Here is a 12588-nt window from a genome sequence, read left to right as displayed (position 1 = left end):
AGGTCTTCCACCTTTCAGACGGCAACCCAATGCTACTATGCTAGTAAAATACAGTAGCAAACAGGCAGAGAGATGATGGTAGATAATTTACACGAAATATAAGAATGTATAACAAAAATTTAAAAAAATAAAATAAAAACATCATGTTATCTTTCACTTTTTTTCTAACCAGCCGGAAATGGAAACTTTTTTTTCACTGACTACGTAGTGAAGCCTCTGATGGGCGGAGACGATCTTCGTAACCAATATGGCAGCGTGCATGTGAATGTCATGCAGTTGTTACGAATTATTCAGGTGCGCTTATTTCAAATGCGAATATGTTACGTTGTTAAAGCCTATATGTGACTCTTATCTTGTCGATTTGTACCGTCACCCAACCCAGACAATCTAAAAGTGGGATCATTTGTTCAGTACCGCAGCTGATCACCGCTCATGCTAACATATTAGCTTAGAAGTAGACAAATTTCCATGATGGATCCTGACCAACAGCTGAGAAACGTAAGTTACTTTAAGTCATTGCTTTATAACCCAATCAGCAACACGGCTGGATGATGAGTGTGAGTGTATGTTTTTCAGCTGCGGGATTTTCTTCTGGTTTACAACCGAATGACTGAAATCTGCTTCCAGCGATGCAGCAGCAACTTCAACTACAGAAACCTCACAATGGACGAGGTAGGAAAAGCGAAGATCACAGTTACTGTGTCGGCTACGTGGTGGTATTGTTTGATTGCCGTGTTCTGCGTCTCAACACGATTTCTTTCAAGTTTTTTTTCTGTCGGCTGTTCCATTTAGGGGTCGCCACAGCCGATCGTCTGCCTTCATCTCACTTTACCCCTAGCATCGTCCTCTGTCACATCAACCTTTCCCTTCCTCCACTATATCCATGAATTTTCTCTGTGGTCAATGAATTTTCCTCTTTTCTTCCTGCCTACTGTCTCAACCGTCAACAAACTTTGTCCAATATATCACCTTTCTCTCCTATGCACGTCCAAACCTTCTCTACCTTACCTCTCTAACTTCGTCTCCAAATTGCCAAATCTAAGCTCTTCTCTGATATACTAATGTCTAAATCGGTCCATCCTGGTCATGCTGCTTTAATGTATTTACAAACACTTTCGATGTTGTGTAACATCTTTGACAGAGAGGACTTTGCTTGTGACCCTACTCTGTGAAAGAGAAACTTTGTAGCATTCATAGGCCCTTACTGAATTAATCCTGCAATAAAGAAGCCAGTTTTATGTTGCAGCTCGAATATTTTCAGTCCAGTCAAACCGCTAAAATTAGTCCCAGCCAGCATGTGGATAACACTTCTGCATACTAATGCATATATATTGTGTGATCACAATATACTGTAGTTTTCTGCTTTCTACCTCTGACTGCTGTTTGCCTTCCAGGAGCGCTGTGTGGACAACTGTGCAGGGAAGCTCATTCGCTCTAACCATCGTTTAATGGGCACCTATGTGCAGCTGATGCCTCGGATGGTCCAGCGGCGGATGGAGGAGCTGGAGAGCAAAGCTGCAGAGAATGCCAAGGAAGAGGCAGCATCTGGAGCTGCTGGGACTGAAATTTCAGCAACACATCATGCTCCCAACACCTCATCTCCACTTCCAGCTGAGCTGGATGCGTCTGTGTCCTCAGAACTCAAATTATCAGCTGCCACACCGCTCACTCCCACAAATGAAACGCTAAATGCTCCAGTGCTTGATAAAGCTGGCATTGGACCTTCATATACAGGAGGATTTTCTCAGCCTTCAGTAGCTGGTGGCCAGATTGATTCTGCCAGCTCTCCAGCACTGTTTACGTCATCTAAATCTACATACTTATCAGAAGATGCATCTAAATCAGAGAGCCTATCAGGACAAAAAGAGTCTAATAAATAGGGTATAGTTGCTATCTTGTGACCAAATGAAACCAAATGTCAGCATTTTTTTTTTCCTTTTCCTTAGTTAGCAATAGATGAATCTAAAGTCAATTAATGACCATGAAAGGCATTACATGTTACAGGTTTGGCACAGTTATCGATCAAGAGCGTTATATGAATCACTTTGATCAAAAGGCGTGAGGAGGAGGAATGTCATTCATGATAGGAATTTCAATTGTGCAGTAATTTTATGGTGACTTCTTACACAGTAGTGAAAAAATTGTAAAAGGCTAACATTAAAAGGCTACCCATAAAAGGTGATGTTGTTTGCTAATGAGAGTTGTTTGACAGCATGTGTGTGTTTGTGTGCATCTGTACCTACAATTCAATTTTATTTATATAGTGCCAATTCATAACAAGAGTTGCCTCAAAGCTCTTTATATTGTAAGGTAAGTACCCGAAACTATTAGAAAGAACCACCAACAACTGCTCAGGGAGCAGCAGCTATCTGCCACGACCAATTTGGGATGAGGGGAAAGAGAAGAGAACAAAGGGAGATGGGACACAGGACACACTACAGGAGAAAGAGTCAGAGTTTGGTTGTTACTCATGATTAAATGCAGTTGTGGTGTATATACACACAGGGAGTGAAAGGGACTGAGTAAAAAAAAAAAAGGGGGGGGGGGGACTTCAACAATAAATGCATGATTGTAAATCGAAGCACAATCGTACACCTGGACTAAAGACCAATCTGGTGTTTTACCCAGATGTGCTTAGCTCTTTGTTTTGTGGAATTGCACAGTTTAACAGTACAGCGTGTAGTATATAGTGTAAGTTATAAAATGGTAGGATGACCCTCCCTGAAAAATGACAGCTTTTAAAATATAACAGTGACAGAACGTTACTTTTATGGTTTGAAAACATTAAAGGTCATCCTGCCTTCATCCTGTTCAGGTGTCTGAACACAGTCGGGGGAACGCCACGTGCTCTGGCTTGTGTAGCTCTGAAGGCAGTTCACGACCTTTGTCACATATCATCATCTTCCCCTCCTCCCCATCATTTCCTGTGTTTGCACAATCTGTGTTGCACACCCTCTAAATCCAGAAGGAGAGTCGCAATAAACAGCTAGCAACTGTGACAGTAAATAATTGAAGACGTTTGCGTTCTTATGGCTGTGAATGAAGACGTTTAGTTCCAGTTATTGATGTTGTTTGGAGAAAATGTTTTTTGCCACAATATTTCACCGCCCTGCTGCTGCAGAGAGGGAGCCAATGAGATTTACATTCCTTGTCAATAACAAGCTAGTTAAAACAGATGAGGGGATTTCACGTTGCCATAGGGAGTTATTTGTCCTAAAAACACTAAGTAACTGAAGAACATAAATCTTGCTGTTTGTTATTTTTCTAGTTATAAATTGGCAAAAAAAAAAAAAAGAAAGAAATCTATGTAAGAACAACCAAGTTTATGAAACTATGACACTTAATAGTTTTAATTTGTATACATATATAATCCTGTTGTGATGCATTAAAATGCTATGAAAAGTCATAATTAGCCAACATTAATTACTGGTTTATTCTTTATTCTTCAACACAGTTTGAACTCTCTTAGATAAGTTTTCTTGTAATTTCTTTAAGTAGTCTTGAGTTCTTTAGGCTTTTTGAAGGACATTCAAAGCTCTTCTTTGGCTGTTGGGTGCCTTTGATTCCATTCTCTATCAACATGATCTCACACTGCTTCCCAATGTTGAGGTCCGACCTCTGGGGAGGCCAATCCATGACTGATAGTGTGGCCTTTTCACCCGTGTTTCTTTCTGATACTGTTAATCTGCTGTAGATAGTTTTTTAGCCCTGCCACTCATCACTTGTCCAGTTTCCTCAAATGTTAGCTAATGCCGCCTTGATGGTTCAAAAATATTGTTTTACACCTGTCAAACTGTGTTATCTTTGGCATTATTTGCGGATTCAGCTATAATAATAATGGATTGCATTTCTATAGCGCTTTTCGAGACCCTCAAAGCGCTGTACAATTCCACTATTCATTCACTCTCATATTTTCACACTGGTGGAGGCAAGCTACAGTTGTAGCCACAGCTGCCCTGGGGCAGACTGACAGAAGCGAGGCTGCCATATCACGCCATCGGCCCCTCTGGCCATCACCAGTAGGCGGCAGGTGAAGTGTCTTGCCCAAGGACAGAACGACCAAGACAGACAGAGCTGGGGATCGAACCGGCAACCTTCTGGTTACAAGATGAGCTTCAGCAGACCTCAGAACATCTAAATACCCCGCTTGCTTTTGCATCGTTGCGTTGCCTCCAGCAGGGAGCGCTGATTCTTCGGTGTCCCGGGATATGGTTGCCAGTAGCGGACACCTCCTCGAACTTCTCCCCAGCAGTAGCCCACATCAGCTCTGAGGAGCGGGGCGTGGACTCGGAGCGACCATTCCCTGCTCTTAAATTTGAGGAGACGGCAGACTTTCGCGGGGGAAAAAGAAACCAACAAGAAATCGATCGTTCACCAGCTGGTAAAAGGTTTGAAAAGTTTTTTTCTATACAGTTCATACTTTTCCTAAACATACAACAAACCCGAGAAGCTTCGTTGTTGACTGAACTTGAACATTTTTTTACAGTAGTTTTCAAAGTGATCCAATAGGCCAGCCCATCCGATTCAACGGAGGCAGATGAAGCCAAGAGGAAATGTGGGGGCTTTATATTCCGCTGGCTTCTGGATGTTTGTGCAGCAAATAGTGAATTAAACATTTTGATAATTTTTTAAGGCCCCCACGGACCTTAAAAATAGTCAGCCATCAGAATAGCGCTGATAGCAATCTAGATTCAAAAGTGAGTGATGTCTGATAATGTGCTGGAAGGTGTGCAAAGCTTTTAAGTGTGAGGGGGTGAAAACCTATTAAAATCTCTTACAGGCTCTGTGATCCTGAGCTTAAACCAGGCAGAACCTGCAGCATACCCATGGATGACATCTTCACACAGTGCAGAGAGGGCAACTCTGTGGCTGTTCGTCTGTGGCTGGACAACACGGAAAATGACCTCAACCTGGGGTAAGCAGATAACTGTGCACACTCATTCAAACAGACAAGGCTTTGAAGAGGACTGCTGCTGGACTGTCTGCTGAATCCAGCTGTGATGTTGAAGCCTGTGCAACGAGACCTGGACTTTTAAAGAATTTGTATTAAAAGCAAATGATTCTTTGGTGTTTTTGTGTGCTGGTGTGCATTAAAAAAGGTGATCTTTGGCACGTTGGAGCTGGTCACATAGTTTCCATATTGTTCTCGCTCTGCAACTCCACGTACTGCTGAGCATCACTTAGCTGCAGTCTGTACTTTTTCCCCCCTCTTCTTCTTATGAGGTCATTTCCAAAAACTGCATATGGGTAGTTCAGAGGAGGTTTCACAGTAACTTACGTGACTCAGAGAGCTTAAGATTTGCCCCTCTAGAAGTGTGTTGTGTTTAAAAAAAACAGCTACTTTTAAAGAAGCCACACTTTTTTAACACTTTGGGATTTAAAGTGAAATCCAAACTATTACTGCCAGATGATTTTATATTAATCAAAGGGTGCAGCCCCGTCAACATCTGCCCTTTCCAAAAAATCTCTTTCCTCGAAAGGAGCAAGAAGACCTCACTGCTAAAGACCTCAGTTATCTCATTCTTTGGTCAGGCCATATATGTGCAGTTTGTTGACGTTGCCTCTGAGGGCTGCAGAGCTTCTAGCCAACCACACAACAGCCAAGACCATTTCCTCTGTTTCAGCTCCATACAGGGCCAAGCCCTCGCCGACAGAGCTACCCAGACAGCTCTCTGCAGTCCCGCATAAACATTTGAGAGGCCACTCATTATGCTGGAGGCCTCCTTTTTGGCTCTTACTCTGAGGAAGCTCAGCTATGCGGTCAGGCCTGTTTTTACCTTTAGAATATCTAATAATGTGCAATTAAAGCGTCATGTGTCGGCGGGGGAAATGTGCTACATGTTAGTGGAATTCCTTTACCTCTACATCTGGTACAAAAGGAAAGGGAACTTAGAAACAAACATTTTACCAAACAAACAAAAAAGCTGTTTCAGATCAGCCCCCTGGAAACGTGTGACATAAAGAGACATGAGGAGAAAGAGAGAGAGAGAGAATGTGTAGCTCAGGATTCCACTGTGTTTTTTCCACCCTGTCATTCCTGAGTTTTTTTTTTCTCTCTCTCTCTCTCTCTCTCTTCTGTTACTTTTTATAGCCCAAAGGGCTGGTTAGACTGCACTGTCTGTCCACACAGGGCTGGATCAGAACAGACAGAATGTGCCTAACTGGCATTTCACTTAAGTGTTAACCTAGTTCTGCAGCTACTTCCTACAGGCTGTACAAGCTGTCTTAGGGTTTATTGTTAAATAGAGTGAAGAGTTTGTGGCTTTGCAACGAGCTGCGAGAATACCCAACAGCTGCCTTGGGGTCAGGTAGAGCAAAAAGGGTGAAAGAGGGCCAAGTCACATGGAGGTGATATCCTGGGCTCCTCGCAGGCTGCTAGAGTGCAGTGCTGCGAGTGTTTGCGCCTGTACATATGTTAGCAGCTATTCCAGCTTGCACTGGCATTTTTATCACATGCCAGTCATCAGAGGAGTCACCAGAGGAGTATAGGCTGCAGGAAAAGTGCAGTAGCATGTGCTTAAGTCTAAATAAAGATTAGCAGTCGGTGTGTGTGTGTGTGTCTGCGTGTGAGAACCTGGGTGTCTCCGTGTCATAGAGGAAGCCACACATGTACAATTTTGTCAGAGGCCGCCAGCATCCTCCTACATGCAGTTCAGCGAAACAAGAATGTCATCACCTCACAGTGACACACACTTCATCAAATGAATATATACTTGTCAGACTTTATATAGTAAGTTTACAGTAAAAGTATGTCTTCTTTGCTTCCCGTACTGTGCTTGCCCTGTGGCTTAGTGATGACCACGGCTTCAGCCCTCTCCACTGGGCGTGTAGGGAAGGGAAGAACGGCGTTGTCGACATGCTCATCATGCGAGGTGCCCGTATAAATGTGATGAACCGTGGCGACGATACGCCGCTGCATCTCGCCGCAAGTCATGGACACAGAGACATCGTGGCCAAGGTAAACACAGCGCTTTATACAATGCACTTTATACATTCACGTAGGCACTTTTTTCTAGAGCTGAGTGCTTGCTATCTGACATTCACACACATTTACATACCGATCAACTCAGAACGACTGAACCGCCAGCCTTCCAGTTAGCAGATGACCTGCTCTCCTGTACCAAAGCCACCCAGATACAGATACAGTGTTGTTACACATTGGGTCTGTGTATGTGTTTTATTTTTTTTTAGGTGGGTCATCTTATTTATCATTATGCCCTTTTGTTTTTTAATGGCAGCTGATCCAGTGCAAAGCCGACCCCAACACAGTCAATGAGCACGGGAACACCCCGCTCCACTACGCCTGCTTCTGGGGCCAGGATGAAGTGGCTGAGGTGCAGTACTTTACTATATACCCATACACAGATGCTCTGTCTTTACTTTAGCATTATCTCTTTGCTCCCTCTTCTGGTCAGAGATGGTCACTGCAGTCTTTTTCTGTAAAGCTCTTCAGTATCTAATCTGTACATTGTTTGACCACTTTTTCTTTTAGGACCTGGTAGCCAGTGGTGCCCAGGTGTGTATATGCAATAGGTATGGACAAACACCTTTGGACAAAGCCAAGCCTCACCTAAGACAGCTGCTACAAGGTGCTACAAGGGACTATTTTTGGATATTTTAACAGACAAACAGGGTTTTTTGAAAAGGAAATAATTATGCATTCTTAATTTTTGTTGTTTTCTTTTTAGAAAAGGCAGAGAAAATGGGCCAGAGTCTGATCAAAGTTCCATACAAGGAAACTTTCTGGAAGGGCACCATGCGGACACGACCCCGTGAGTAACATTTATTCCACACTCTAGGGGCCAATCATCATATCAAAGCAGAATGTTTGCAATAATAGCGATGTTTTTGACCTTATAGGTAATGGCACCCTCAACAAGCAGGCTGGTATCGATTATAAGCAACTCTCGCTGCTGGCAAAGATCAATGAAAACCAGTCTGGAGAGGTTAGCTGCACTCTGTTTTTATTGCTGCGTGCCAGTCTTTTTCAGCTCCCCGGCTGTTTAACACCATGCCTTGCGCTCTGTTTGCAGTTATGGCAGGGTCGGTGGCAAGGGGACGAAATTGTAGTAAAAGTGCTACAAGTGAGAGACTGGACCACCAGGAAGAGCAGAGACTTCAACGAGGAACATCCTAAACTGAGGTGATTCAAATAACCGTACTGTAGGAATGAGAAAGGTTATAGTGGTGGGTCTGGGGCAGCAGTGTTTCTTGTGGTATCCGCACAATGAATCGGTATTCCATTGCATTGACTGTATATGAAAGATGGATCTAGCCATTGTTACAGCACGCACTGGTTTGTGGAGTTACATTTTGACGCTTATGACCTTTGCCATAATTCTTGAGCCAGAACTGACCATATTTGGACAATTGTATTATGAATTGGGGTGGGTAAACTGCACAAGGAGTCATCATATTTATCATAAAGCTAAATATTCCAGGAGGCACTAACACTGCATGTATCATACAGTTCAGTGATTTAGTTTGGTGGTGTTAAATTCACACTGTATCTTGGCCCTAATAATGCATAATTTTAAACTTTAAGCTTTAAATGAGCTAGTTTAAATAAAATAAAAAAACATATCCTGGGAATTTATCTTTATAATTTAATTCTTGAATTATGCTTGTTTCACCTCTGCAGATTGCTTTTCGTGTCGTGGATCATGGGCAAGCATCACAGGGTCACATGCTGTCAGCCTGCGTGTTTATATAAACTGAGGCAAATACATTTGATGCTGCAGTTTCTTATCTTGAGTCGGCTTAGCGTCTGTTTGAGTTACATAGATTTGGCCTGGTGGCCATGCACTGGTAAACACAGTCCTCGTGTAGAGTAGAGACGACCGCGATGAACCGCCGGTGAAGTCTGTGGTCAAAGATTAGCTAGGATGTTGTGCAGGATTCTTATGCAATGGAGGAGAGGACCCTTTATTTTTGCTAAGTCGGGTTCTACAGCAAACATGAACCTCTTTTATAAGATGAAACCAGACCCTTCACAATGTGACTCAAGCATTACTTTCTAATCCTGTTTTCTGTTATGAACTTATCGAGCAATAACCGTCAAACCACGCAGAACGTGTTAAGACGAGTCCAGGCGGGCCCACAGAATGACTTCAGCATTCTGAAGCGTCCTCTGAATACTTTTAAATCACCTGAGCGAAACTGCATTCCCATCTCATCTACTTTTAATAAATTCTGTCATCCTCGGGATAAAATGACCAGAACAGAAGGTGAGAGAATCCTTTGAGCAGGCCAAATCAAAGAAACCTCACCAGGAAGGCTGAGTGCGCAGTAGGAACGTCTTGGCTGTGCTTGATGCAATCATCAAAGCACTGGTTATGCGTGCGCCGAAGATTAGAGGCAACATAAGCTCTTTCATGTACTGCAAAAATAGGTGACAGTGAAATGCAAAAACACTGCTGCTGGGCTTAACTTTAAAGGTGACACAAATGGTGGGGTGGTTTCTCGTGGATTTGCAAAGCATTCTCGTGATTCAGACCAAGCTTTGAGGCCATTTCTTCTCTGTTAGTCTCTTCTTATCCCAGACAGACCATCTTGAGCTTAGAATAAATAGCTATTTATTAAATAATATTTAGAAACACTTCACAATCTCTCTTTTTTTTCTGTTGTGGCTTCGTAGGATTTTTTCTCACCCAAACATCCTACCTGTTCTTGGGGCCTGTCAGTCACCGCCATCCCCTCACCCTGTAATCATTACCCACTACATGCCCTACGGATCCCTCTACAACATATTACACCAGGGCACCAGTAAGTCATTTGACAATGTGTGCATGTGTTAAAATGAAAAGGCTCAAATTTGTCTTTTGTCTCAGCCTGAAAGAGCTAAGATTGCGGCAGGTTTGCCACTGTGGATGACGCTGTGTGGCTTCATACATTATGGATAAAGAAACGTATTTGTGCATGCGTCTTTCTCTCACTTATTTCTCTTATTTTTCTCACTCCCCCCCATCTCACTCATTCATGTCAGCTAGTCAGTTAAGTGACATTTAGATGTTGGTATCATGGCACTTAATTAAACCCCATATCCTACTTCTGCCTTCTGTTCCCTCAGCTCTCGTGGTCGACCAGAGCCAGGCAGTGAAGTTTGCACTGGACATTGCCAGTGGCATGGCTTTCCTCCACACCTTAGAACCAATGGTGTCGCGGCTTTACCTCAACAGTAAGCACATCATGGTGAGAGGCCTTTCTGCTGTCTTTTATTTCATTAGATATCCGCATGTTTATTATCAGATGTGATCACAAGATGTAATTCGTCTACAGATTGATGAGGACATGACCGCCAGGATAAGTATGGCAGATGCTAAGTTGTCCTTCCAGTGTCCTGGTCGTATGTACTCTCCAGCGTGGATGGCTCCTGAAGGTATTTATTCCCTTTTTTTTTCTCCTCGCTCACTCACTGTTCTCCTAATTCCCTCCTGCTTCCTGCTCACTAAATGCCTCCTTCGACTTTATGAGTCTTTCAGCCAGGAGGAAACTGCGCTGTATAATTTAGTACCAATTAAGAAGCAGTCGTGCTGTTTTACCTGGTAAAGTTACATAATGAAGATCCAAGTTATAGTGCTTATGTTTATGGGTTTTTTTTTTCTTTCTTCAGCTTTGCAGAAGAAGCCCGAGGACATTAACAGAAGATCTGCAGACATGTGGAGCTTTGCTGTGTTATTGTGGGAGCTTGTTACCAGAGAAGTCCCCTTTGCTGATCTATCACACATGGAGATAGGCATGAAAGTAAGTTGACACAGTATTTATCTGCCCATAGGCTTCAACATTACATTACAAACACGTGCAACTTTTCTACTTAACAACCCCCCACCCCCCACCCCAATATAAACAGGTGTCTCTCGAGGGTCTTCGGCCGACCATTCCCCCGGGGATTTCCCCTCACATCTGTAAACTGATGAGGCTGTGCATGAATGAAGACCCAGCCAAGAGACCCAAGTTTGATATGATTGTTCCCATCTTGGAGAAAATGCAAGACAAGTGAATGCTTGTGCATCAGTTCACGCACTTCCTTTTTCATGTTTAATCACCAAACCACTCTATAGCATCACTTCCTTTATGTATCTGCCAAGCCACTGTAAATAATTCCAGGAACCACTTCAGCGACCCACAGTTCAGACACTAATATTGTATTGCTTTTTATGTATAAGTTAAATTCGGAGTTAAATGTTCTTTTAGGCCAAGCAGCTCTTTTGTAATGACTGAGACTTGGTCACTGAAATGCTGGCAAGCTCTTTTTTTGATCCAGTGTGGATTTCATTCAGTGAAATATGTATAGAATCGATTCTTTTATGCACACCACTGACTGCCAATGCAATAAATGTTTTATATTTATGACAAATGCTTGTTCGTTTCATTTGAGACATCATTTTACTTTCATCACAGACTAAACATTGTCACATTTTCACTTCTTAAAAATAGTTTTCACTACCTGGATGGGGTTTTGTTTATGTCACTGGGATTTTCTGTCAATGATTGCTTCCACTCTTTTGTCTCTGGAGGAAGATTCTTCAAATATTACACAATTCTTCACTTAAACTCGTGGAGAAAAAAAACAGATTTTGGTGGTTAAAGGTCAAGGTACGTGACTTTACAGCCATGTTTTTGGTCTTAAGAATTCACACACTGATTCTGACTGATGTCTAAACACTATGATATTAAAGATCAGCTTCTCAAAAACCAAGATTACAATATTTTAACTAAGACTAGATGTGACGAAAGCATTTTTCCAATTTGGAAAGCTAACTAGAATAAAGTAAAAAATAAAAAGGAAATCTTTTTAGTTTTAGTATTTGGCAGTTTATTTGAATGTGTTTAGTGAAACGTTGGATATGAGTCAACTGCTTTCAAAAGTTCCATGTTTTTACTGTAATACTAAATCTAACCTCTGCCATATCTGCCCTTCATACGGTAATAATTAAGAAGACAAACTAACGCTAATACTTTTAAACAATAAAAACGAAACTAAAATGATCAAAACCCAATCTGGAAATTATGTGAAACTAAACCAAATTTAAAAAAATCAGTAGAGTCATATCATACTAATATGATAACGATATTAGGGGGGGGGGAAATGCAATAACTCAGCGATATCACGGTGTACTTCAAAAATGTTTGACCTTATTCCATGTTTGATTGGATTGGGAATCAGTCATCTTGGTTGCTCGCACCTTCAAGTTAATAACTATATAGAAATCTGAATATTTTGTTGATTCTTTGCAGTAGTATCCATATTTACATGTGTCATAATAGACCCGCTGGTACTGGTGACAGCGTTACACTTATAAAATAATAAATTATGAATCAGTAACGCATGCACACACAAAGGAAATAAGCAACTTGCAACTGTTTTGACCAAAATTAAGACTATTGATTTTATTTTAAGATAGCGGACATAAAGCAGAATATACTGACGATCAGCACATTGAATTTATAGTCCCACGCTTATAAAAGTCTGCAGAGGCAGCTACTTCTGGACTTCAGCCACTGTGTAATTAAGGAAGAATTTGGTCAAAAGGGGGTTAAAAATATAAACGGTCAGCGCGTGACCTCAGCTTTGATAATCTTTATTTG

At 42.0% G+C, this 12588-nt stretch overlaps 2 protein-coding genes across 2 annotated transcripts; both read left to right on the top strand.

The window, feature by feature from the left end:
• The first annotated feature begins 212 nt into the window (after positions 1-212).
• On the top strand, positions 213-2182 carry timm10b (translocase of inner mitochondrial membrane 10 homolog B (yeast)). The gene is made up of 3 exons (XM_084942445.1): positions 213-498; positions 577-672; positions 1395-2182. The coding sequence occupies exons 1-3, from the start codon at positions 469-471 to the stop codon at positions 1878-1880; spliced, it is 612 nt and encodes a 203-aa protein (XP_084798571.1). The 5' UTR covers positions 213-468; the 3' UTR covers positions 1881-2182.
• Positions 2183-4244: 2062 nt separating this feature from the next.
• ilk (integrin-linked kinase) lies at positions 4245-11372 on the top strand. The gene is made up of 13 exons (XM_084942444.1): positions 4245-4388; positions 4781-4915; positions 6793-6958; positions 7239-7334; positions 7493-7589; positions 7689-7772; positions 7861-7946; positions 8034-8143; positions 9638-9765; positions 10070-10191; positions 10279-10378; positions 10613-10743; positions 10850-11372. Exons 2-13 carry the CDS (start codon positions 4827-4829, stop codon positions 10997-10999), a joined length of 1359 nt encoding a protein of 452 aa, XP_084798570.1. The 5' UTR covers positions 4245-4388; positions 4781-4826; the 3' UTR covers positions 11000-11372.
• The last annotated feature ends 1216 nt before the right edge of the window (positions 11373-12588 follow it).

Source organism: Perissodus microlepis, chromosome 10, assembly GCF_051167445.1.
Source record: "Perissodus microlepis isolate ML-2025 ecotype Zambia chromosome 10, ASM5116744v1, whole genome shotgun sequence".
NCBI lineage: Eukaryota > Metazoa > Chordata > Actinopteri > Cichliformes > Cichlidae > Perissodus > Perissodus microlepis.
Note: the sequence above shows the minus strand (reverse complement) of the source record. Positions and strands in the feature narration are given on the sequence as shown.

Excerpts from the sequence above, each read along its gene's own strand:
- timm10b (XM_084942445.1), top strand. The coding sequence starts at position 469 with ATGATGGATCCTGACCAACAGCTGAGAAAC. Across the intron at positions 499-576 it reads CTGACCAACAGCTGAGAAAC|CTGCGGGATTTTCTTCTGGT; the intron begins GTAAGTTACTTT and ends TATGTTTTTCAG. Across the intron at positions 673-1,394 it reads GAAACCTCACAATGGACGAG|GAGCGCTGTGTGGACAACTG; the intron begins GTAGGAAAAGCG and ends TTTGCCTTCCAG.
- ilk (XM_084942444.1), top strand. The coding sequence starts at position 4,827 with ATGGATGACATCTTCACACAGTGCAGAGAGGGCAACTCTGTGGCTGTT. Across the intron at positions 4,916-6,792 it reads GAAAATGACCTCAACCTGGG|TGATGACCACGGCTTCAGCC; the intron begins GTAAGCAGATAA and ends CCTGTGGCTTAG. Across the intron at positions 10,379-10,612 it reads AGCGTGGATGGCTCCTGAAG|CTTTGCAGAAGAAGCCCGAG; the intron begins GTATTTATTCCC and ends TTCTTTCTTCAG.